The sequence below is a fragment of the Capricornis sumatraensis genome, chromosome 10 (genome assembly GCF_032405125.1).
Source record: "Capricornis sumatraensis isolate serow.1 chromosome 10, serow.2, whole genome shotgun sequence".
NCBI lineage: Eukaryota > Metazoa > Chordata > Mammalia > Artiodactyla > Bovidae > Capricornis > Capricornis sumatraensis.
In genome coordinates, this window is record NC_091078.1 from 93,609,585 (window position 1) to 93,634,505 (window position 24,921).

At 48.9% G+C, this 24,921-nt stretch overlaps 1 protein-coding gene across 1 annotated transcript in view; it reads left to right on the plus strand.

The window, feature by feature from the left end:
• Positions 1-24,921, plus strand: part of STIMATE (STIM activating enhancer) — a 53,642-nt gene that overhangs the window by 20,573 nt on the left and 8,148 nt on the right. Inside the window, exons 2-4 of the mRNA XM_068981881.1 lie at positions 15,232-15,280; positions 17,087-17,182; positions 20,448-20,569. Coding sequence (XP_068837982.1) covers positions 15,232-15,280; positions 17,087-17,182; positions 20,448-20,569 — 267 coding nt within the window. The remainder of the gene's footprint in view (positions 1-15,231; positions 15,281-17,086; positions 17,183-20,447; positions 20,570-24,921) is intronic.

Below are 24,921 nucleotides of genomic sequence, written 5' to 3' on the forward strand. Positions count from 1 at the left end.
AAGTGATGCCTCTGCTTTTTAATACACTGTCTAGGTTTGTCATAGCTTTTCTTCCAAGAAGCAAGCATCTTTTAATTTCAAGGCTGCAGTCATGGTCTGCAGTGATTTTGCAGCCCAAGGAAATGAAATCTGTCACTGCTTCCACTTTTTCCCCATGTATTTGCCATGAAGTGATGGGTCTGGATGCCGTGATCTTAGTTTTTTGAATGCTGAGTTTTAAGCCAGCTTTTTCACTCTTCTCTTTCATCCTCATCAGGAGGCTCTTCAGTTCCTCTTCTCTTTCTGCCATTAGAGTGGTATCATCTGTATATCTGAGGTTGTTGATATTTTTCCTGGCAATCTTGATTCCAGCTTCTGCATCATCCAGCCCAGCATTTCGCATGATGTGCTCTGCATATAAGTTAAATAAGCAGGGTGACAGTATACAGCCTTGAGGTCCTCCTTTCCCGATTTGCAACCCATTCATTATTCTATGTCCGGTTCTGTTGCTTCTTGACTTGCATACAAGTTTCTTAGGAGACAGGTAAAGTGGTCTGGCATAGTGGTCTGGCATTCCCATCTCTTTCAGAATTTTCCGCAATTTGTTGTGATCCATACAGTCAAAGGTTTTAGTGTAGTCAATGAAGCAGAAGTAGATGTTTTTCTGTATTTCCCTTGCTTTCTTTCTCTATGATCCACTGAATGTTGGCAGTTTGATCTCTGGTTCCTCTACCTTTTCTAATCCCAGCTTGTACAGCTGGAAGTTCTCAGTTCGTGTACTACAGAAGCCTAACTTGAAGGATTTTGAGCACAGCCTTACTAGCTTGCAAAATGAGCAAAAATGTATGGTAGTCTGTACATTCTTTGGGATCTCTAGAGGTCTAGAATGAACATAAATCAACCCCAGAGAATCAACATGCCTTGATCATGCAATTTCTAACTTGAAATAGGCTTGCCAACACCAGCTCCTGATCAGAAAGGCCAGGCACAGTTTATGAGATCTCAGGAAAAATGGAGGCATAGTACAGGGCCCAGTTGTTGAAGTCTAGCTTGAAGGATTTTGAGCATTACCTTGCTTGGAAGTGAAATGAGCGCAATTATGCAGTAGCTTGAACGTTTTTTGGTGTTTCCCTTCTTTGGGATTGGAATGGAGACTGACCTTTTCCAGCCCTGTGGTCACTGCTGAGTTTTCCAAATTTGCTGACATATTGAGTGAAGCACTTTCACAGCATCATCTTTTAGGATTAGAAATAGCTCCGCTGGAATTCCATCACCTCCACTAGAAACTGTATTGTGGTGTGATTTACATAGCATAAAATTCATCCATTGCAAGTGTACCATCTCTGCCTCCCTTTGCAACACTTGTATTCCATTGTATGATAACTTACATGTACCCCCTCCCCTATTGATAGCCGTTTACCACTTAAGTCTTACACTCTTGCAGACAAAACGACAATACATTCTTGCACAGAGTTTTGGGTATTTGTGTGAGTGTAGCTATAAAAGAAAATCCTAGAAGTGTATTTTCTGGGCCGCAGTGTATAAATATTTAAAATCAAAGCAGAAATTACCAAAACATCTGCTGTAACTTTATAAGTGATCTGTGAATTGATAGGAAGAAAACGACACACATCTTTGTCCACCAGGAGATTAAATGAAGTTCATAAATGTACTTGGCCAAGAAATCTGGTTAGCAGTGCAGTCACAGCAAATCTCTGATTTCACTAGACCTTCCCAAGGACGCTAGCTCACAGAGTCGAGTTCCACTTCCCCACATTTCCCTAGTGGCTATACCATTTACTTTACTTTTTCTGCTCTTTAACTGAGTGCCTATGTCCTAATATCCTCACTAAATGTTTTAATCTTTGCTAATTGGGGCAAGAATAATTAATTTGCATTTTAAAAATCAGCCTTATTGGGTTGCATATCTTTTTGTGGGCTTATCAGCCGTTGGCATTTCTTTCCATCCAGTGGTTCCCCACGGAACTCTCCCACCCCTGCTGAGATCATCAGCATTAGAAGATGGCACAGCCACCCTGATCCCAGGGAAGCTGCGCTTCTAATGAGGCCCCATGTTTAGAAGGTTAAGCCTTTTTATTTGCTAGACAGTTTATTCTCTCGCTTTTCTTTCACCCTTTGGCAGAACTACTGCTTGGGAGGATTAAAGGTAGATAGCTTAGAACCTAGGCTTTGTCTATCCAGTAAGAGTCCTTAGAAAAAGTGTTCATGAACACTTAAACTGATTTCAAACCCGGAGTGTCTGGTTCTTGCGTCTGAGACCAAATATGAGGCCTTGACAGGCCGGTTAATCCTGCCTTGTGGTTAGTTAGAAGGAAGAATGCTTAGGGGTAGTGTCCTCTGGCAGTCTTGCTGGCAGATTACTTTGTCCAAAGCCAAAGAAAAAGCTTAGCAATTTTGGTCCTGTTTCAGGACTAATGGTTTATAAACTAGTCCTCTGGAAGAACTCATTGTGCAAATTCTTGGAACTTACTGAATTAAAAATAGATACCTGGACAGTCCTCAATAACTATGTCTTAAGTAACAGACTGAATGAACTCCTTTGTTCAACAAATATTGCATAGCAACCTGTTAGGAGCCAGGCACCCTCTTGGGTGCTAAAAATGTGAGGATAAACAGAGCAGAAGGTCCTGGTCTTACAGAGCTTACTTTCTAGTTGGGAGAGAAAACAACAATAGTCAGGAGAACACTGAAGAATTTCTGAGATGAGAGCTATTAGTGCTGTGAAGAGAATGGAACAGGAAAATGAGATTGAAGGATGGGAGCAATACAGGATGTGCACATCTCAGGTGAGGTGGTCAACAGGGGCTTCCGAGGAGGTGACCTGGAAACTGGGAAAAGAGGGGCCTGACACTTGGCCAACTGGGAGCAAACTGGGAAAAGAGAGTTCCAGACATTTTGAAAATACAGCTGTGGCAAGATGGAGCATGGTGAGTGTAGTATATAGCAAGAAGGCCAGAATGGCCAGAAGGGATGAGGGGAGGAGGTCAGGGAAGCAGGTGGAGCCTGAGTCATGTAGTCCCTGGGCCTTGAGAAGGAGCCTGTGTTTTATTCTTCTGCTGTGGGAAGGCTTTGTGTTTGTTTTGTTGTTTTTAAAATTCTTTTAAAGTACACCGCTCTAAGGTATAAAGTTTGACTTTTGGCAGATTTGTTTGCCATGGGAGTTTTAGGTGAAGAGTGGCATAATTTTATGTTTATGTTTAACTATATATATTTTTGAGACTTCCACAAAGAGCTCTGTGGAGGATGGATGGATGGACAGACCGACCAGCAAAAAATAGACTTTTAAAAAAAATTAATTAATTCATTGCGCAGAATCTTGTTTCACCATGTGTGATCTTCAGTCTTTGTTGCGGCATGTGGGATCTTTAGCTGCAGCATGTGGGATCTAGTTCCCCCACCAGGAATTGAACTGGGGCCCCCTGTTGCTCAAGTGCAGAGTCCCAGCCACTGGACCACCAGGGAAGTCCCTGCAGTAGTCTTATTATGGAAAATAGTGTGACTCTCGAGTGGGACATGTAGAAAGAGCCATTGCCAGTGGCCTTTGGAGCTGCTGCTCTGCCACCTCTGTCCCAGATAAAGGCTAGTAGGTGGGGCAGGAATGATGGGTGTGAAACCCACAGCCGTGGGCAGGTTAACTTTGGCTCAACCTGCAGGCTCTGCAGGCCCCCAGCAGCATTTGCACTGGTTTCTGCTCTGACAAGGTGCTCACTGGTCTTAGTGATCAGATTCAGTCTGGGTTCTTCTGACTGGGCCCACCTGACTCAGCCTCCTCTCTGTGAATCATGTGATTGAAGGGGTGCTGGGGTTCACCCCTGGGGTGTGATTTCTGAGGGCTGTTAAAAAGGTCTGTTTTCAAAGATACCTCTTCCATCAACCTGAAATTCCACCCCTAAAATACCTGGATTTTGAGTATATGAGGACACCTACAAGTCACTCCCTATATGATGGGAGGCAGCAGAAGTTGACTATCTTGCTTCCCCAAGTGACAGTGGAAGGAGTGGGGGTGTAAAGCAGGTAATTCTGGAAGGTTGCATGGGGACTGAGAGAGACCCAGGACCTGAGGCCCTGTGTTCCGAGTAGACAGGTCGGGGAGGGGCTGCAGCGGTCCTGGGGATCACTGAAGAGACATTCAGTCCCCTTGCCCTCCCATCTCCTGGCAGTGGCTCTGGGTAAGAGGAGGCAAGTTCATCAGAGGCCTCTCACTCTGTGGGGTGAGCACCCCCAGCTGAACTCTGACCACGGCGCTCCTCACTGCAGCTGCCTGCTCAGCCAGCCCTTGGGGCAGAAGCACTGACCTGCTCTTCCTCCTGAATCACAGCGTGATGACGGGGGTCTCATTCCATGGTGTTTCTTGAATCAGTCAGCGATGTGTCAGTTCAAATTTTTTCCTCACTCTGACTCTAGAAGAAATTCTGCAGCAGCCCCTAGTTGACTTCACGGTGCGTTTCCCATCCTTAGCCAAGAGCAGCATGAGATGTCTTGACAAGAACCAGACTTGACTTTTCCTCGGTGACCTTCAAAGCCTTTCGAGTTAGTCTAGAGTCCTCTTTCCTGACAGTCCTTCAGTGTTTCCTGAGTGTGTCTTGTGTTCCCTGCCTGTCTGTGGTGAGGCTGGAGGCCCAACCCTGCCTGTCTGAGGGCTGCTCCATCCTGAGGTGTGCCCTGACGCTCTGTGCAGGGTGTCCCTGTCACCGCTGTTTGGTGCTCACCTTTCAGAGCACCACAGTCTGGAGAGTTCTTCCAGTGGCCATCCTGTGGGGCTGATGGAGGCTGGCAGACCAGGGAACCACAGCCTGCTGTAGCTTTGTTCTGGTCCCACATGGGAAGTGCAGGCCAGAAGATTTGAAACCAGAAGTACAGTGATGCAATGGCTAATGATCTTGGTTGTATTTAGATGATGGCATTTTAGGTAATTTCACTTTCTCTAGTTTCCAAACTTATCACAATAATTTATTATCTAAAAGAGAAAAGAAAGACTTCTGGGAGGCCCTGCATTCACAGCTTGCAGGCAGAGGAGCGCTTTCTTGCTGTGCGCAGGTGGGCCTGCACCTGAAGGCGCATCTTCGTCTGACCACGGTGCCTCTGCTCCTTCTTGCTGTGACGTGCTCACTACCTGCTAAGCACAGAGCAGTTTTAAATACTCTCTTGCTAATGCTCTAGTGAAGTGAATGCTGCAATTTCTTACATTTTATAGAGAGGCAGATTGAGGGCCAGGACGGTTAAGAGCTTTCTCTGGCCCCACCTAAGCTGCCGGCATGAGATTTTGAGCCCAGAGCTTGCACGCTGAGTGCTAAGCCGTCACTTCCTCTGGCCCATGACAGAGCCTGGTGTGCTCCGCTCCATCTGTTCAGGTCAGTGCCTGCTTTCTTCTAGGTGCTGGGCTGGGTGCGAGGGTATAAACACGAATAAGTTAAGGAAGTGTCTGCCTCCTTAACTAATTGTCTAGTGAGAGAGAGAAACAGATCCTTAGCATTGCATGTGAAGTGTTAATCTGAGGGTGTTCATAGGAGACTTTGGGGAGCCAGAGGGAGGAAGGAGGCTTAGCTCAGGTACAAAGGAGGCATGTCTTAGAGTGGTCTGAACTAAATCTTAAAGAGTTATCCAGGAGAATAGATATGGGGGCCCTGCCACACTGAAGGGACTGTGTGAGCAATAGCTAGGTCGGGAGATGCCAGACCATGAGGACCTTGTGTTACCAGCTTGAAAAGTCACAGTTGTGTTCCCTGAGGGGAGGGTGAGAGGGTGGACTCTGGAAAGTTTTAAGGAAGGCGTGGCATCTCAGCTCACTCCAGCCACAGTGTGGGGGTGTTTATGGGAAGAGGACCAGAGTCAGGAGGACACATTGATGGCAGGAGATGGTCCTTGGCCTCAGGGAGCTTCCAGGGCCCTCTCTGCCCTTGTGGTCCAAATGTGAATAATACATTTACCTGTCAAATGTGAATAATACATTTCACTGTTGTCGTGAAGAGAAGAAGTAATGATGTGAAATCCTGGACTGAATGCCTGATGCAGCGTAGTGGTGAGGCAGTCACACCACTCACCCACTGCAGCTGTTTTGTTTTCATGTTGATCCTATGAAGTCGACAACGGAGGATGCTTAGACCCAGAGCAGTTAAGTGACTTGCTTCAAATAATAAGACTTTTGATAAAGCAGAGACTAGATTTCAGGTTACTTACCCCGAATGGACTGCCTTTAGTTCCTTGCTGTAAGAATCACCTGCCTCTTCATTTCTCCTTGAAAGGTGGCACAGTTCAGTTCAGTTCAGTCACTCAGTCATGTCTGAGTCTGCGACTCCGTGAACTGCAGCACACCAGGCCTCCCTGTCCATCACCAACTCCTGAAGTTTACCCAAACTCATGTGCGTTGGGTCAACGATGCCATCCAACCATCTCATCCTCTGTCATCCCCTTCTTCTCCTACCTTCAATCTTTCCCAGCATCAGGGTCTTTTCAAATGAGTTGGGTGGCCAAAGTATTGGAGTTTTAGCTTCAGCATCAGTCCTTCCAATGAATATTCAGGACTGATTTCCTTTCGGATGGACTGGATGGATCTCCTTTTAGTCCAAGGGACTCTCAAGAGTCTCCTCCAACACCACAGTTCAAAAGGATCAATTCTGCAGCACTCAGCTTTCTTTATAGTCCAACTCTCACATCCATACATGACCACTGGAAAAACCATAGCCTTGACTAGACAGACCTTTGTTGGCAAAGTAATGTCTGTGCTTTTTAATATGCTGTCTAGGTTTGTCATAGTTTTTCTTCCAAGGAGTAAGCGTCTTTTAATTTCATGGCTGCAGTCACCATCTGCAGTGATTTTGGAACCCAAAAAAATAGTCACTGTTTCCACTGTTTCCCCATCTATTTGCCATGAAGTGATGGGACCAGATGCCATGATCTTCATTTTCTGAATGTTGAGCTTTAAGCCAACGTTTTCACTCTCCTCTTTCACTTTCATCAAGAAGCTCTTTAGTTCTTCACTTTCTGCCATAAGGGTGGTGTCATCTGCATATCTGAGGTTATTGATATTTCTCCCGGCAGTCTTGATTCCAGCTTGTACTTCTTCCAGCCCAGCATTTCTCATGATGTACTCTGCATGTAAGTTACATAAGCAGGGTGACAATATACAGCCTTGACGTACTCCTTTCCCGATTTGGAACCAGTCTGTTGTTCCATGTCCAGTTCTAACTGTTGCTTCCTGACCTGCATACAGATTTCTCAAGAGGCAGGTCAGGTGGTCTGGTATTCCCATCTCTTTCAGAATTTTCCACAGTTTGTTGTGATCCACACAGTCAAAGGCTTTGGCATAGTCAATAAAGCAGAAATAGATGTTTTTCTGAATCTCTCTTGCTTTTTCGATGATCCAACGAATATTGGCAATTTGATCTCTGGTTCCTCTGCCTTTTCTAAAACCAGCTTGAACATCTGGAAGTTCACAGTTCACATACTGTTGAAGCCTGGCTTGGAGAATTTTGAGCATTACTTTGCTAGCGTGTGCAATTGTGTCATAGTTTGAGCATTCTTTGGCATTGTTTTATTTGGGATTGGAGAAGGCAATGGCACCCCACTCCAGTACTCTTGCCTGGAAAATCCTATGAACAAAGGAGCCTGGTAGGCTGCAGTTCATGGGGTCGCTAAGAGTCGGATACGACTGAGTGACTTCCCTTTCACTTTTCACTTTCATGCATTGGAGAAGGAAATGGCAACCCATTCCAGTGTTCTTGCCTGGAGAATCCCAGAGACGGGAGAGCCTGGTGGGCTGCCATCTATGGGGTCGCACAGAGTCGGACACGACTGAAGTGACTTAGCAGTAGCAGTATTTGGGATTGGAATGAAAACTGACCTTTTCCAGGCCTGTGGCCACTGCTGAGTTTTCCAAATTTGCTGGCATATAAAGTGTAGCACTTTCACAGCATCATCTTTTAGGATTTGAAATAGCTCAGCTGGAATTCCATCAGCTCCACTAAACTGTCCTAGGCTAGCACTTGGTCACTCAGCCACACCCAGCTGCAGGGGAGGCTGATAATGCAGTCTACATGCTAGCAAAGGGATTTCCTTAGAAAGAGAGGGTCCAGGGGGGTTGGGGTGGGGGTTGGTAAACAGCAGACTTCCTCAGAGTCTTCCTGGAATTTTCTCCCTGCCCAGAAGGCACTGAGTACATTTGGGGTTTTCACACCACTAAGGGGTGTTAAAGAGGCTCAGCTGTTGGGGTGATCATTTATAATTTAGAGAAAGTGCAGACACACTTCTGGGCTCTTCCTTGACTGCTAGTGAGCGTGGATTTACTCACCCCCACCCCCAGGAGTTTCTGTCCTTTGGGATTGGGGTCCTGGGCACTTAGAACCAGCAGTGTGGTTTGAGGTTACTGAAAGAGCCACCTGTCTCAGGTGGCTTGTATTTCACCCCAGCTCCACTGCTAAGGACCTGGTGATCTGGGACACATCACCTCTTCCCCCCACCATTTTCCTCACCAGGACCCTTCTAGCTGTGACTCAGAGTTCAAACTGCCTAGTTTATTCAGCAATCCCCAGCTGGCACTGGTGGGGCTGGTTTGCTGCAGGGCTTGCTGTGGAGTTGGGAATGGGGCTGCTTGCTGTTTGTCCCAGTAAACAGTCAGTTACCTTTGACAGGAAGCCTGTGTCGCATGAGGCCCTAGGCCATGGTACAGTTTGAGAAATGAGGCCATCAGAGGTGTCATCCTGGTCAGCAGCCTGTCGCTGGGTAGAAGGCTCCAAAATTATGGATTGTTTTTCCTGGCTTCAGGTCACTGGAAGGAGAGTGTTTGCCCCCAGGAAAGAACAAGAAAGCATGAGCTCACAGTCTCTGGAGCTCCCCCACCCCAGAGGGTAGAAGCCTGCTCACAGAGACCCAGGGTCTCACATAGGGACCGGTGATTTTGTGGTCCCAGTGAAGAGCCTGTGACTCTGATTTCCGTAGCCTGTGACATGGCACTGCCTAGGATGTCTTCTGTTGTATCACTTTGTGAAATGCCAGACCCTCAAGTGGTCACTGTGTAGTGTGCGATCACCTTCCAGCTTTAAGAGTATGACTTCAGTCATAAAAATACACACATTCCACATGTTTTATTTTGTAATTGAATTGCCTCGGTGGATTTTCCTGGCCAAGAGAAGCTCTCTGCCAAGAAGGCTGCCCCATTCATGAGCCTCTTTCTGTACTGTGTTCACAGCAAGTGGTGATTTTATACCCTCATCGTGCTGGTTTGGGAAATACCATGAGATAGAGGGGCACAGGGGAATGCCACCTCCTAGGAACCATGTCTACAGAAGCCCAGGTTGCCCCATCGTCGTTCAGCCTCGAACCCTGCTTTCTGTTCCCCTGGCAGTCAGGAGCTTCTTACTACCCTTACACGCCTCTCACTCTCCTTCACTCAGGCTGCGCTGGCTTGGACCACACATCTCTCTTAAATTGTGTGGTTTAATTTCAAAACGGTTCTACTTTTTACTACTCGGTTCCTAAGTAGAACTGCAGCTGCTCTGTGGAAATTATTTCCCTTCCAGTTCTTGTGGTTTGACTTTTAGTGCCACCTCGTATGTCTTCTTGTGACCTGAAACACCCGGTATAGAATCCTAGCTCTCTTCCTCCGCTCAGTGAGTCCTTGGAGCATCAGCTGGGCAAGGCTCCAAGGAGGGTGGGGAAAGGGGGTGCCTAGCCCCTGTCCTCTAGGTGCTGACTCAAAAGCTGTGTGCAAAACCATGTGGCAGCATTACATGAGCAGTGGCGAGGCTGCCTGTGTGAAACGCAGCATCCACTCACCCCTGCTGCCATCCAGTTGTGTGGCAGCAAAAGCATGAGACTTCTAAAGCGTGACCAACTGTGTCCTGGTCCTCTCAGGAGAGGGTGTGAGCTGAAGCTCAGAGCAGGTGGGCAGAGAGGAGGGCAGGTGGGAGTCTTGCCAGCCCCACTTGAGCATGCCTGGGAGCCCATGTGCCCTGATGAGTGCCCTCTGCAGCCATGCTTCCAGTGACCACACTGTCAAAGCAAAAAGTCTCATAATACACAGTGCAGGCAGGGCTGTGAGGAAATGGGCACTTGTATGAGTTGCTGTAGCCTCTCTGGAGGGCAGTATGACAGAGTCAGTTGTACATAAGCTTTGATGCACACAGTGAACCCACACAGGCAGAGACAGCGCATGGCCTGGACGTTGGCTGCAGTGGTGCTTGTAGAATGACTCAGAGATGACACAGCCACGCCAGGGGTACCACGTCACTTCCCGTCTAAGAGATGGGGCCATGTGCACAGTAGCTGAAGCTCCAGGGCTCTGTCAATGACCGCAGCGAGGGCCTAACTCTACAAAGTCTGAGACCATCTGTCTCTCTCTTTACAGAGATACTTGTCCATCTTCTACTCACCTAGCACTCAGGTGACAGGGATTGGCCCTGAGAAGGGAGACAGAGTGGGATTTCAGTTGGAAGGGAGTGTTTTGAAATCTAAATTTTTTTTTTTAAGAAGTAAAGGGAATTCCACTCTTTCACTGCCAAGGCCCAGGTTCAATCCCTGATTGGGGAACTAAGATCTGACAAGCCATGCAGCGTGGCCAAAAAAAGAAAGAGAAAAAGTTTAAAAATTGCTTTATTACTTTTCTAAGAATGCCATAACAAATAATCACAAACTTCTTGGCTTAACATAACAGAAACTTATTGTCTCACAGTCCTGGAAGCCCAAAGTCCAGAATCAGTGTGTTGGCAGGACCACAACCCCCTCTAGGGGAGAATCCTTGCCTCTTCCACTTCTGGTGGCTTCCGAAGTCTCCAGGCTCCTGTCTTCACAAGACCGTCTTCTCCTGTGTCATAAGAGTACTTATAATCAGATTTAGGGCCCCCTGCATAATCCAGGATTGTCTCTTCGCAAGATCTTTAAGTTAATTATGGTTGCAAAGACCCTTTTTCCAAGTAAGGTCACATTCACAGATATTGAGGGTCAACCTGGATCATAGCAGCCGCCCTTCTACTTTTTCCTTTTACATAAAATCACATGACTGGTAGCAGAGACAGGACTCACAACCCATCTCTCTGGCTCTTGGCCCCTACTGCTTTTCTGGAGATGGGGCCCCATGCCTGTCTTCAGGATATGTGTGCTTGAAGGCAAGAGAGCCTGCTTGGGAGCCCCTGAGGGCTCCGTGTCCTGATGGCCCTCTTGTCTGTCACCACTCTCCGCATCCTCACTCTCCTCTTCTTTGTCACACGAAGGTCTTTGTTAGGTGCTGCCCTGTCAACCTTGGGTTCCAACTCCAGTGTCACTTATCAGGCTCCTGACCTACCCTTAATGTTTGCCTGCTTCCCCTCCACTAGCCCTCCAGCCTCAGGGGATATTGGTGGATACGCTGGAAAGGATGGATTGAATGCTGCTTTGGCTTCTTGCTCCCTCTGAGTTCTCTCCATCCTGCAGGAGCACTAGGAATTGAGAAAAGATGGATTTTCCCAGGGCTGTGCCTGAGAAACTCTGTGGAGCTTCTGAGGGGGCAGCTGCCAGACCTCTGTGGGAAGCAGGCCTGTGTCCATGAGACTGATTACCTTTCTCACCGTCCATCAGGGACTCGGGGACAGTTCTTTGTCTCTTCCCTGTAGAGAAGTGTGTCTCCCCAGTTTTCCGTTTCTCACCACCCTAACACCGAAGCCAGAAGTGCAGTGGAACCATGTCAGTTCCCAGCTCTGGAGTCATCCTGGACTGTTTTCTTCCTCTCATACCACCCCCCACCCCAACCCTGTTGGCTCAGTGTTGAGGATAAACAGCCGGGAGCCCACCTCCTCTCGTCCTCTCCTGCTACCAGCAGGCCATGCCACCACTGCCTCATCCTGGGTTCTCATAGTGGTCTTTGCCTGTTCTCGCTGCTCAGCACAGCACAGCGGGGGCTGAGCCTGTTGGACTGTGGGCCACAGCCATGCCGCCCTGCTCCTGCCCCCTGGTCACTGTGGGCAGAGGGGAGCCTTCACCCTGGGAGACCTGACCTCATGTCCCGTACTTCCCACAGTCCCTGGCCTCAGCCCTCTGTCTGATGACTCTTTTGCAGACAAGGGTGATCCTCAGAAAGCGATGCTCACCTGCCAGGCCTCCTCAGCTGCCCCTGCACACCCGCTTCCGAGGCCCCTTTGCTTCTTTCCTACTCTCCTCTACTGTTGCTATCTGACATGCTGTGTGTTTACTCCTCTCTCCCCACTAGAGTGTAAGGAAGATGGAAATTTTTATTCATTTCATCTCCTGCCAAACAGACCCTCTCACACAGCAGGCCCCTCAATAAAACAGGGATGGGTGAACGGGTTCTTCTGTTCTTGTCCAAATTAGATCTGGAGTAGCTTTCTTAATGTTTCTTCATTCACTTAAATATATCAGAGTCTAAAATACATGTATTTTATATTGTATTCATGTATTGTATACATGTATTTTATACATATATTGTAGGGAAATGGGGTGGAGAGGAAGAGGGAGAAAGCAGGAGAATCTGAATGTACTCTGCGTCCCGCTGAGGGCGCTCCGGGGTGAGACTGTTCCTAGGCATGGATGGCCTGCACACACTGTTCTTCTCCCTTTCTTGTCGCAGAACCCAGCTACGAGTCACATCACTTTTCCCCATTTTGCTGCATTAGTACAAGTCCGTGATAGGGTTGTCTTTTTTTTTAATAAAAGCATAATGAACATGGAAGAGTGTTAAGCCATTCAGAATGATATAAAAAGTCTACTCCCTGATCCACAATTCCTTTCATCAAAGGGAGCCCTTGTTAACAGTCACTTAACATTAACTCTAGGGGAAAAAACAACCCATGTGTAATATCGGCATAAATGTATATTTTTAAAACATGGATCTGAACAGAATCATGGTAGGCATACTCTTCTGTTATTTGTTAATATAATTCATTAATCTTGCCATATTAATCCATGCAGACATACCTTGTTTCTAGCAACTGCCTGGTGTTGTGTCGTACAGTGATGTATATACTTGACCCCTTATTGATGGTGTTGGCTTCTTCCTGGGTTTTTGTTATGGCAGTATTACAGTGAAGACCTATGCATCTCGGCACATGCTGCAGTAAAACTTGTACAGCGTGTACCTGGCCATGCACCGCAGGTTAAGGGATTGTGGGCATCGACAGTTTTGATAGTTAATGCCAGATTGCCCTCTGAATGCAGGCACTGGTTCATTCTCCCAGAGTGTGTTTTCCTCCCAGCTTTTTATTTCTGAAAATGTTAGACCCATGGAAAACGTCTAAATAACAATGTCATGAATACCAAAGTGTCCTTCCTCTAGGCTTACCAATTACTGTGTTGCCCTCTGTATTGGTGCTAAGACTGCCAGAACAAACTACCACAGAATGGGTGGATTAAGCAACACAAATTTTTTTCTTCACAATTCTAGAGGGTGAAAGTTCAGGCCAAGGTGTTGGCCAGCGTCATTTCTCCCGGGGCCTCTGCTTGGCTTGAAGGTGGTCGTCTTCTCGGCGTGTCCTGTCACGGCCACCCCTCTGTCTCTGTGTGTCCTAGTCTCCTTTCCTTCTAAGGACACCAGGCATGGTGGTAGGGCCCACCCGTGTGACCTTGTCTTACTTTTATTATCTCTTTTAAGGTCCTGTCTGCAAATAGTCACATTCTGGGGTTCTGGAGGTTAGGACTTCTTCACATGAATTGGGCATGTGAGAGGAGGAGTACAGTTTGGCCCATAACATGGTATTTGCTTCTCTTTATTTTTTATATATCATATTAATAGAATTACAAATACTTACTATAGAATCATCACTTACATTTGTTTAATTTATCATGTATAATTATAATGTAGGGCTTCCACATTATAAATTATGCCATTTATAATATATCTATTATATATAATTAGTATATATAGCATAATTTCCCCCTAAACCACTTGAAGGTAAATTGCACCCATTCTGGTACTTTAGCATATGTCTCCCAAGAATGAGGGTGTTCTTTTTGGTTGTTTTAACATCCCTTATTTTATGCTATTAGGGACCGATTCCCCTGAGGAGACGAGCAAATGAGCAGGAGGTACCCAAGCCCTGCCTGTCGGCCTTCCCTCCAGACGGCTTGTCCTGGCCCAGTTCCCTCCACCTCTCTTTCCTGAGCCCCAGCCCTTCAGTGAGCCGGGAGGTTGCTCACTGAACCTCTGGGCCTCCCTCAAACTCCAGATTTGTGGCCTTGTTGATGTTTTAGATCTGAGATGTGTCAGTGGGGTGACAGAGCTCCTCACAATTTCACTTGCTTTTTGGTCTATCAAAATGTCTCAAAAAACACCAGAAGTTTCTTTTATGTCGCTAGGTAATCCTTGCTTTGCAGACTGAGGGCTGCCTGTATTTAGAGAAGTAGGGCTTATTGATTCTCCCTCGCTGCCTCCTGCCTCTTCGTGAATCCTCACTGCACCTTGGGACTCTGCCAGAAGTCGATTCTTGCCTGCTACCATCGTGTCTGTTTCTTCTTCAGTACTTTGTGTAGGAAAACCCCACATACATGGCACTTGCATTGTTGGTTTTAGTAGAGTCATTGTGGAAATAGTCTGCTTGGGGCTTTAACGGAGGACAGGACACTTAGAACATTTTTGCTTCCATCTGTATAAGCTGTTGTCTGCAGACCTGCCTGAGGTCAAGATGTCAGTCTGGGGAGCCCTTTGTCATCCATCGTGGTCAGGCTGTTGCTGAATGAGCAAACCACCCTCACTGTCCTGGGCTGGGAGGGCCCCTGCCTATTTCCTGGGGCTTTGCTTAGTCCATCCTGCCCTCGGAAACCCACCATCTACACCATTTCTGTGTCTATGTCTCTGTTTAGCTCTCTCCCTTGGGTTTTCCTTTCTTCAGAACTCATTCCAAGCTCCATGGCCTGGCACTGAGGACCCTCCCTCCTCTAGTTCCTTCTCAGCCTGTCTTCCTGGTTACCTGATGTATTAAAGTGTTAGTCACTCAGTCGTGTCTGACTCCTTGTGACCCCATGGACTATAGTCTGTCAGGCTTCTCTGTCCGTGGAATTCTCCAGGCAAGAATACTGGAGTAGGTTGCCATTCCCTTCTCCACTGGATATTCCTGACCCAGGGTTTGAACCCATGTCTGCTGCATTGAAAGCAGATTCTTTACCATCTGAGCCACCAGGGAAGCCTGAGCAAGTACCCTGACTCAGTGGTGTGAACACTGAGTGTGCTGAGGATCCCCAGCTTATTAAATGCACTTTGCTTCCTTATCACTGTGGCAAGCTACTGAATATCTGCTCTTTTTTATCCTTTAGTCAAACGCTTCAGAGAACCCAAGCATGAAAGACGACCATGGAGGATATGGTGGGTATTTAAATATTAACTCATTCCTAGAATACTTTTGACTATTTTGAGTTTTTTTGAGGGGGTGGAGGGGGCATGGAATGTGAGCAGTTATACGTGGCATAAAGTGTTGAAATCCATTAGTCCAGTTTATCATCATGAGCTGTGTATAACATGAAAGTACTTTTGTTTCTCCAGATAAATGTTGAGCCCACGATAGGGTTAGTGACAGCCAGATGGTGGTGCTTCTGTCATTACTCTGCTGTCCAGTTTTAGGAAATGGAAGATGACACAGATGTGTCCGTCCACACTGAAGGCTTTGTTAGTTACTTCTCCCTGTTGATGGACTATGTTAAATCCTTGAATTCTCTATGTGTAAGCAAAAAAGTAATCTAAATGTGGAGATGAGTCAGATGTACCGTGTACATGCTCCTTGCATCAAAACTATAGTCTTTCTTACTCCTAGGATGACCTTTTAGCAGCAGTTTTTCCTTCTAAATATGCTGGTGAGATACTCAGACATAGCCTCCAAAGACAAAACTCCAAAAAAACTAAATTCCTCACAAGGCAACAGGCAGTTCCTCAGGACAACATGATGCCCTCAAGAAGCGGTCGTTCTTGCACCTATCATAACCATAGCAACTTTCCCTCCGAAGGAAACTTGTGAGAAATCTCTGTGGTGAAGGCCTTTTAGTAACATTTTAGCCTTACTCTTGATTGATCTTCAATACATTGTTTCTGAATGTTGATAATCTTCTCTCAAGTCTTGAGTATTTAGCTTGGGCAGGGGGTCTGAGGGAATGTGGAGTTGAGTTTTCCACATGGTCCCCTTTGGCAGCTCCTACTTTACCATGATTTTAGGAAATGATTTTCAAGCCTCAGTTGCAGGGTTGGTCTGGATAATCTCTAAGGTCCATTGCAGCCCTGAGTCCCATGCCCATCATCCCATCAGTGGCCTGCCCAGTTCTGAAGGCCCAGCCTGGGAGGCCGAGAGAAGCGGCCGCAATCCAGAGGTCCCTCAGCCATGGACTGCAAGTGGTCTCCAAGTGCTCGTGGTTGAAGAGAGACTGAGGGCCCATGTTGTCTCCACCATGCCATGTGTCCCAGAGACTACAGAACTTGTTTTTTCTTTTCTAAAACTCCTCTCCTCTAGCCCAAGATTGGCAAGTTATAGCCCACAGCCTCAACCTGGCCACTGTCCGTCTCCACAAGTAAAATGTCAGTAGGGGGCTAGTGACCCTGGCTGCCCTTGCACTGCAGTAGCAGAGTGCGTAGTCACGCAGAGTACGATGACTCTCACAGCCTAAAATGTCTATCCTCAGACCCTTCACAGGAACGCATGTCCACCTGGGTCCCACCCGTTGTTTAAGCTGCAGCATCTGAAGGTTGCTCAGGGTTCTGGCAGCAGTGCTGGATTCATGCAAGTCTTGTTAAGCTCACATGTCATTGAGTTTGTGCATAAAGTCAGCTGGGGGCTCTTTAAAGGAGAAGCACCTTGGACCTCATCCAAAGCTGTGATCGAGCGTTTTGTTTTGAAATAACAAAAATGAAAAGGTAGAGACACATATTTTAAATGTGTTTTGTGTGTTTACATCTGTTATAAGTTGGCGGCCTATCAGGGACGCACTGATACTGGTGGTTTTGAAAGGTAGCGGAAAGGCCAAGCCCTAGTTAGTGCTAGCGGCCCCAGAGGAGGGGACTAGTCATTGGAAGGTTGGGGGTCTCCCCAGCAGCATTTTTGGTCTTATTTCAGACTTAACATTTACCCCAAATTGGATATTACCCTCCTGTCAGAGTGATAACAAGTGCTGATTCTGTTTCGTACAGGTTTTTAGACACTTCCAAACAAGCCATAGGAATGCTGTTCATCCATTTTGCGAATGTATACCTAGCAGATCTCAATGAAGAGGACCCTTGTTCACTGTAAGTGGACCGTATTTGAGTATGAACATCATCTGGGCCTCCATGCCTTTCCTTCTGTTGCCGGTCATGTTCCCTCTGGCTTGGGGAGGGGCCAACTCTCCTTCATCCCCTGTTTCCCTCTGAGAGGTCGTTGTGTGCATGCTGGGTGTTAGGGTTTTGCCCAGTGATGGTGGCCCTGTGCACTGGCTTTCTGCTTATCAACCTAAGTTCTGTCCCTTGGCCTTCTAGTGCCCTTATGTCTCCCAGTTTCCAAGCAGCCCTTGCACAGCAGCTTGGAAGGAGTGACTGTGCTGAAACAAGACACACAGGGCCTTCTCTGTCAGGTCAGCCACTCGAGGTCAGAGCCACCTTGTTGACCTGGAGACCATGAGTGGTTCTGCCTCATCAGTGCAGTCAATGTGCCTTCCATACAACCCCCAGAATCGTCTGCCGGAAAGCCCAGTTGGGCCACGTCACCTGACCTCTTTGCTAACAACACTCAAACAGTGCCATGGAATGGAAAAGGTCGCTCCCCTGCCTTATCCTGGCTCCATCTGCTGCCTTCCTTGCTCAGACTTGGTGCTTCAGCCATGCTGGTCTGCTCCTGGTGGTCCTCAAGCCCACCAGCTGCCTCCTTCCTCTGTGCCTTTGCTTGCACTGCCCTCTGCCTGGAATGTCCCCCAGCCCTGCCCTGCCGTGCCTCTGAGGGAGAGCAGGCTGGAGGGCTGGTGAGTCCCTTGCCAAAAGATTTAGTGTATATTTAAGACCATATTGACTAGAAGATTCCTTTAAGCTTCTCTTGTTTGGTGAGAGTGTGCAATTCTGAGATTCAGTCCAAGTCCAGACTCAGAAGAAAGTTGTAAAGTCTTCCCTCCTCAGGGTTTTTCTTGAAGACTTGGATAGGTTCTCATCTGTTTGGGTGTAGTCCCAAAGCAGGGGTCTGGAAGGGGGATCATCTGTAGGGGAGTTGGTTAGGAAAGGGCCTGGTCCTTCCAGTCCTTGAGCCCAGCAGCAAGCTTGTGTCGTCCTCTGGTAAACCATCTTGGTTGGCTGAGATACACTGAGAGCCAGCTGCTCACCCTAGAGGCCCTGGGGTGAGGAACCCTATCTCCTGGTCCCACTGTGGACATTATGGGTCGTTGACAAACTGAATCACAGCCAGGATGGAGAAGGGGATGTTAGTTGCTGACAGATCTCAGGTGCTTAGCCAGAGAAGAGGCCCAAAATGGAGATAGGTGTTGTGGAAAGAGCCCTTGGCTGGGAAGCCACACTGTCGAAAGGCGGCTCAACTTCTCTGAGCCTCTGTTTCTTCATCCATATCCCCAGGATCAGTGCAAAGGTTTCATGAGGTGATGGGTACAGGCACCATTGGAAGCCACTGGGGCACTTGCAATCAGAGGATATTGTCATTAGAGCTTAGGAAAGACGTGGAGCTCTAGCAGTTGCTCGAAGAGCTGCTAGGGAGAGTAGAGCAGGAGAGAGAGTGCATGGCCTGTGGAAGAGTGAGTGCCGGAGTGGGATCTGTTCCAGCCCCACCGTCCTTGCTTTGCCATGTGACTCTTCCCAGATGGGGGAGGGGTTGGGCTGGACCTGGGCCATCTTGGGTTTTTGCATATCTACAAGGGAAACCAGTCAGTTCAGGGAGAGGAGAAATTAAAAACAAAGGAGCCTGAGCTGCTCCCAATGGCGATGGGTTCCCTGTGCTGGGGGTACTGTTCTGGGTGGGAGTTTGGTCCTTGTGATGTCTCAGGGGCTAGGATTGTAACACCTACTAATGGCAGACTCTGTTCACCTATATTGACTCATTGGATCCTCAGAACAGCCCTGCAATATGGATATTTTGATTATCCTCAGTTTACAGTTAGAAAATTGAAGCAGAGAGATTTTTATAACTTATTCGAGTTCACACAGCTTGAGAGTGATGGAGTGGGAATTTGAACCCAGCCAGTGTGGTCTGAGGCCCACAGGATACCCTGTTGGCTGCCAGTCTCACCTGTGTTGAGGGGAGGGTCTAGAGCTTCCTGTCTGTGTTCCCAAGGTCTGGTACACACTAGGCTGGAATCTGTTTGATGAGGGAATGAATGAGAGAATACATACATCTGTGTCAAGTACTCTTGATATTTTCAGGATGGGTCCCAGATGTCAGAACCGCTTGAAACCAGTGTGGTCTAAGCATGAGGGAAGCATTAGCCTAGGGCCAGAGCTCAGTGTGACCTTGGACAAACTGCTTGGGAAGCAGTCAATATGCCGTCTCTGGTCGGAGAGTGACCCCTTGTGATTTTAAAGAGGAAAGGCAGGCAAGAGGAAAAGGCCGTTGTCCCCTCCCTCTGGTTTTCCCGCCACCCCAGGGCGCTGGTTCCAACATGCTCCCTTGGGTTTCAGAGTACTGTGCACATTATTGAGGCCAGGCTTTGGGGCAGGGGCGTGGGGCTGCCTAAGTATCTCAAGCCTCTCAACTTGGAAGTGCTACAGTTAGTTTGTAGTATCTGCAGCTTCTCTGGGGGGTTTCCAAGCTATGTGGCATCCAGGAGGGCACCTGACCCCATGACTGCTTATCTCCTGCTTTGTCTAGAGAGCTGGGGGGACCTATGTTCAGGGCCCTCAGGGGAGGGCTAGTGGGCAAGGGGCCAAGTGAGGGAAGAGGTGTGTGTCGGACAGATAGAAACAGAGCCCACAAGAACAAGAGGTCAGGGTGGGCGTGGTCTTCTGACCCTCCTCTCCTTCCTGCATCATCTTGCCCTTTCCATAGGTGTTTGTTGGGGCTTGCCTCCGTGGCAGGCGCTGAAGCATAGGGATGACCAAGGGTACATGGGCTTGCCCTTTCTGGTCTGAGAAACCCCAGAGGCCATTTCCTACCCTGCTCTGTGCAGCAGCCCTGTCTCGGGGCCTTGGGAGGGCTGGGCCTTCAGGGAGTGAGCAGTCATGGAACAAACTATTTTTATCGATTAAGTTCTGTTTCCCTACTAGCCTCCTTGGCTGCTCCCAGTCACTCTCTCCCAGTCTCTGTTTGGCAGGAATATTTGAGGTCTTTTGAGTCTCTTGTCGCTCTCCCACTTTCCTTGAGCAGGGCATTGTCCTAGGGTGGAGGCCTTCCTGGGCTCCTGGAAGTGACCCCTAGAGCCTCCCCTGCACAGGCTCGCTGGAGGCTCCCCCTCCCAGAGCAGGCCCAGACAGGCCCAGGTCCCCAGCCTTGACCTTGACCCAGGAAGCACATGGGGCCTGGCTACCTGGTGGCTGCTCCCCAGGTGGTGCTTCCTGACGGTGCCGCGGTGCCCTCTCCTCACAGGTACCTCATCAACTTCCTCCTGGACGCCACCGTGGGCATGCTCCTCATCTACGTGGGCGTGCGCGCCGTCAGCGTCCTGGTGGAGTGGCAGCAGTGGGAGTCCCTGCGTTTTGGCGAATATGGTAATGTAGCATGGACACCGGACGGGGGTATAGAGGGGTCGTCCTGGAGGGTCTCTGCTCCTTGCCGTGTACAGCCCTCCAGGCCGCTGGGTTGGAGAAGGTTCAGGAGCGGGTGGCTGTGTCCCCTGTGTGGTGGAGAGGCTGGTTCTGGAGCCTGAGCTCCATCCTCTTACGTGAGGCAGGTGGGTGGGTGCCAAGTCCCCAGCCTTGCTGGCAGGAGCCATAGGGTTCACCCTCAAGACAGGGAGGGGACAGGGCCCTCCTCCAGCAGAGGGCACCAGCAGCCCTACACGCGGGGTGGTAAGGCCACCTTCCTCCGCCATGCTTCCCATCGGCCTGCCTTGCTGGAGAGACAGGGGTGGCTCTCAGTTTGGGAGCTGCTCTTCTTTCTGCTGCATGTCCGTACTTGTCTTGTCGCCAGGCCTTTCCACTACCGGTGTTCACAAGGTCAGGACTGGAGTGTCCATCCCCCACCCCAGGGCCAAGTCACCTTGCCATTGCCTGACCGTGGGCTGCCCCCCACCTGGCATCCTACATGTACAGTCACCAGGGACAGTAGGGGCATCCTCACTCACAGAGACAGAGCCTAGAACAGGTGGCCTGTGGATACTGGCACAGTGTTGACCCACTCCGTCTTGTCAGACTGTGGGGATACAGTGTTGGTAGGAAGCTGCCCTCATGCTGGCTCCAAGTGCACACGGGGTGCCTTTTACTTACTACCCCCAGAGAAAGAGCTGGATGTGGCCTCAGGGGCTGCTGGTGAGAGGGGCTTCTTTTATCCTTGCCCGGCTCTGGGCATCCACCTCTCTCCCACCCTCACAGTGGGCCCTTGCTGTCTGTGGCCAGGAGCTCCTATTCATGGGCACAGCATCAGTGGAGCCTTTGTTGTGAGGGGCACACGGGCCAAGATGGGGAGGACCCACAAGAGACTAGAATTTAAAGGGAGAGCCGGTTCGTGGAGCTGGCTGTGAGTGCCTGGGGTATTTCTAGAAGTCTTAAGTAATTGTTTGTCTCCATTGACGGGAGGTGAGCTCAGGGGAGGGCTTTTCTTAGCCTCGTTACTTGATGCCTGATGAGTCACTGACTTAAGATAGTGCCCGACACACAGCGTGTGCCCCTGTAGCTTGGGGTCTTCCCTGCAGAGAAGCTCCAAGTCATTGATTCCTTAGAATGGAGGACAGAAATGGACCATGCGCCCGTGGACCAAAGCGGCATCATCCTCATTTATAGGATGCGCACCCACAGGGGTTGAGTGACGCTCACCCAGGCAGTGCACAGCTTGGAGGGCCTCTTGGCTGCTACACCGGGATACCCGATCCTCCCACCAGCTCCAGGAACAGTACTCAGATCGTCTCTGCTGTTAAGATCCCTCCTGGAAGGCAGGACTCTCAAGTCAGCTGTAGCTGAGCGGCGCTACGGAGAGCTGCTCATACCCAGTCGTGCTGCTCAGTGGCCTGGGAGTGGAGACCAGGCCAGGTCCCGATACGCTGACCGTCATGGTCATACCTGTTCCCAGTGTGTTCTGTTTGCATCCCTAAGAGAGATGGAAAGAAGTGGTTGTTTGAGCCTCTTGTTTCTGTGCCACCTTCCTCTACCCACGTGCCTCAACCCTTCCCCTTGGGTCATCCCACCCCCTGACTTCGGGAACCAGAGTCCTCAAGCCAGGGTGTTTCCAGGTGAAGCTGCCCTTTATCGAGGAGCATCTGGTTCCTCCCTGCCCAGGCTGAGGAAGGATTGTGGCTATTCTCAGTTACCTGGTTCCTGTTTTTATTGTTTTCTTTTGCTGCTATAACAAATTACTGCAGAATTATTGGCTTAAAACAGCACAAATGTATTATCTTACAGTCTGTAGTGGAGAAGTCTGACAAAGCGTCTCATGGACTAAAGGCAGATTGTCAGCAGGACTGACAATCCTTCTGAAATCTCTACAAGGAGAACCCGTTTCCTGGCCTTGTCCAGATTCTGGACAGTGACTGTATTTCTTAGCTTGTAGCCCCTTCATTCATTTTTAGGGCCAGTAACCACAGGTTGAGTGCTTCCAAGTGGCACAGTGGTAAAGAATCATCCTGCAATGCGGGAGACCCGAGTTTGATACCTGGGTCAGGAAGATCCCCTGGAGTAGGAAATGGTAATCCACTCCAGTATTCTTGCCTGGAAAAGCCCATGGACAGAGGACACTGGCTTTCTAGAGTCCATGGGGTCACAAAGAGTTGGACACGACTGAGCAACTGATCATACATACACACAACGGCAGGCTGAGCTCTTCTCATATCTCTCGGGCCTTTCACACCTCCTCCACTCTGAGATGTCCTTGTGATTACTGGGCCACCTGGATAGGCCAGGATGCTCTCCCCATCTTAGTCAGCTTAGCCACTGTTATTGCATTTGCAGCCTTAATTCCCCTCTGCACAGTAGTTGCAGTCTCAGGCTCTGGGGATTAGGGTGTGGACATGATTCTGCTGTACCTGTTACCTGGCCCATCCACTTGGGGCAGTAGTTCAAGTAGGGCCCAGAGCTCTCTTCTTAGGCTAGTGAAGGAGAGGGGCTTGTTTTCTGGGTATTCCTGTGGTCCCTAGAAAAGAAGGTGAACTTACTAAGAAAAACATGGGATGTGGGGAATAGACCACACAGCCCTGAGGGATAAGGCAGGGTTCAGGGAGAGGTGGTGTCCGCAGTCTGAAGACTAGGCTGCTCTTCCCCAGACAAAATTCCTGGAAACGGTCTGTGTCCCTCAGGTACCTGTTGCTTGGGCTTTGCTACCAGCCTCTGTCCCGGTGCTCCCTCTGGAAGCCTCTCTACGTACAGACGAGTTCCGTTCTTTTGGTCCCATTCCCATGATTTATCCTGAGGAAATAATCCAGCAAAAACACCGAAGTACCTGAGGGTGTCCAGTGTGATAATAAAAAGCAGGGCACACAAGAATGCCTGGTTTGTCTCTCCTTGAAAGATGAGGCTGTGGGGAATGCCAGAAAGACTCTCAAATGAAACAAATCAGAAAAACCAGCGCTTGTGCTGGTGGTTATGTGGCTATGTGCTGGATGCTCAGGGGACATGGTCTGTGACAGTGGGGTCACATGTGACTTTTCTTTTTTTGCTTTACACCTTTCTTATTCAAGCATCCACATTGAAAAAAAAAAGGCAGCTGCAGCTAAGCGGGGTGACTCTGAAACTTAAAGCAGTGAAATTCAGGGGGCAGTGTGAGTACAGCAGGAGGAAAAGCATTTTCTTCTTCTGTTGCCACTTAAGACTTAGAGCAAATGGGGTGAGCATGATGCAAGCAGATTTTCGTTTGATAGTAAATGTGTTGCCACTTGTCTTGTTGACTTTTAAACACACTAGTCTCAGTTCATTCATCTGTCCTACCAGTGCTTCTGTCTGACCATCCCCCATTTCACTGAACAGTTTTTAGCAAGTATTTTGAGCTGCTGTTTTTGAGAACTTTCCTCAATAACGTCAGATAGCTTACCGAAACGATTACAAAACTCCAGTAAAAATCTAGTTAGGAGAAATTGCGCTTCTGAAATGGCTTTTTGGCTCAGATGTGTCTTACTCAGAAGTGAAAGTAAATAGGACACCGCAGGAGACGCACTGAGGTCTTTCTGCCTGTTTTCTGTGCACTTCTCCCGAGAATTTCCAGAAAAGGGAATGGCCTGGGGTTGTGTCCATTACGGGCTGTGGAAGGCTTCCCCTGGGGCTCCACCACGCACAGTGGGTTGGCCTGGGGACTGCCGGCACCCACCCCCAGATAGGGATTGCTGCGGACACTGTGGAAACAGAAGCCAGAGATCCCTCTGGGGGCCTGGATCAGGGCCTTTGTCTCCCCTGCAGTTACTCTGCAGCCCCCTCCTGGCCACCGTGATCAAGCAGCTCCAGCTGGGCTTCCAGAGTGGCTGGGGCACCCCGCCCCCGCCCCCCGCCTCAGGTCTCCCGTGCTGAAGGTGTGTGGCTCCCCAGGGACCCATCTCATGGGTTCTCCCTGTCACTGAAGATGGAGGATGTTCACTGGAGGGGTCCTCCACCCTTCATCAAGTCCCTTTTGAATCATTCTGGAGGCGCTTGAGGGGCCAAGTGTCTCCCAGTATGGACTGCTGGCCTCTTCTGTTTCTCAAGCACAGTGACTGACGGGATCACAGACAGACATTAGTCACAACGTCCTTACTTGGGGGGGCTTCTCTTTTTGTTTCCTTGTCTCCAGTCCAAGGTGTTTTGGGGTGCCCCTAGACAGAATCTGAATACCCCCCAGAGTCAGGTTTCTTACTTTCAGGGCTAAGGGCAGCAGGAAAGTGAGGGGGAGTGGGGAATGGCGGCGAAAGTGGGATGGGGTGAGAGGCAAACAAAGAGGTTGTTTACTG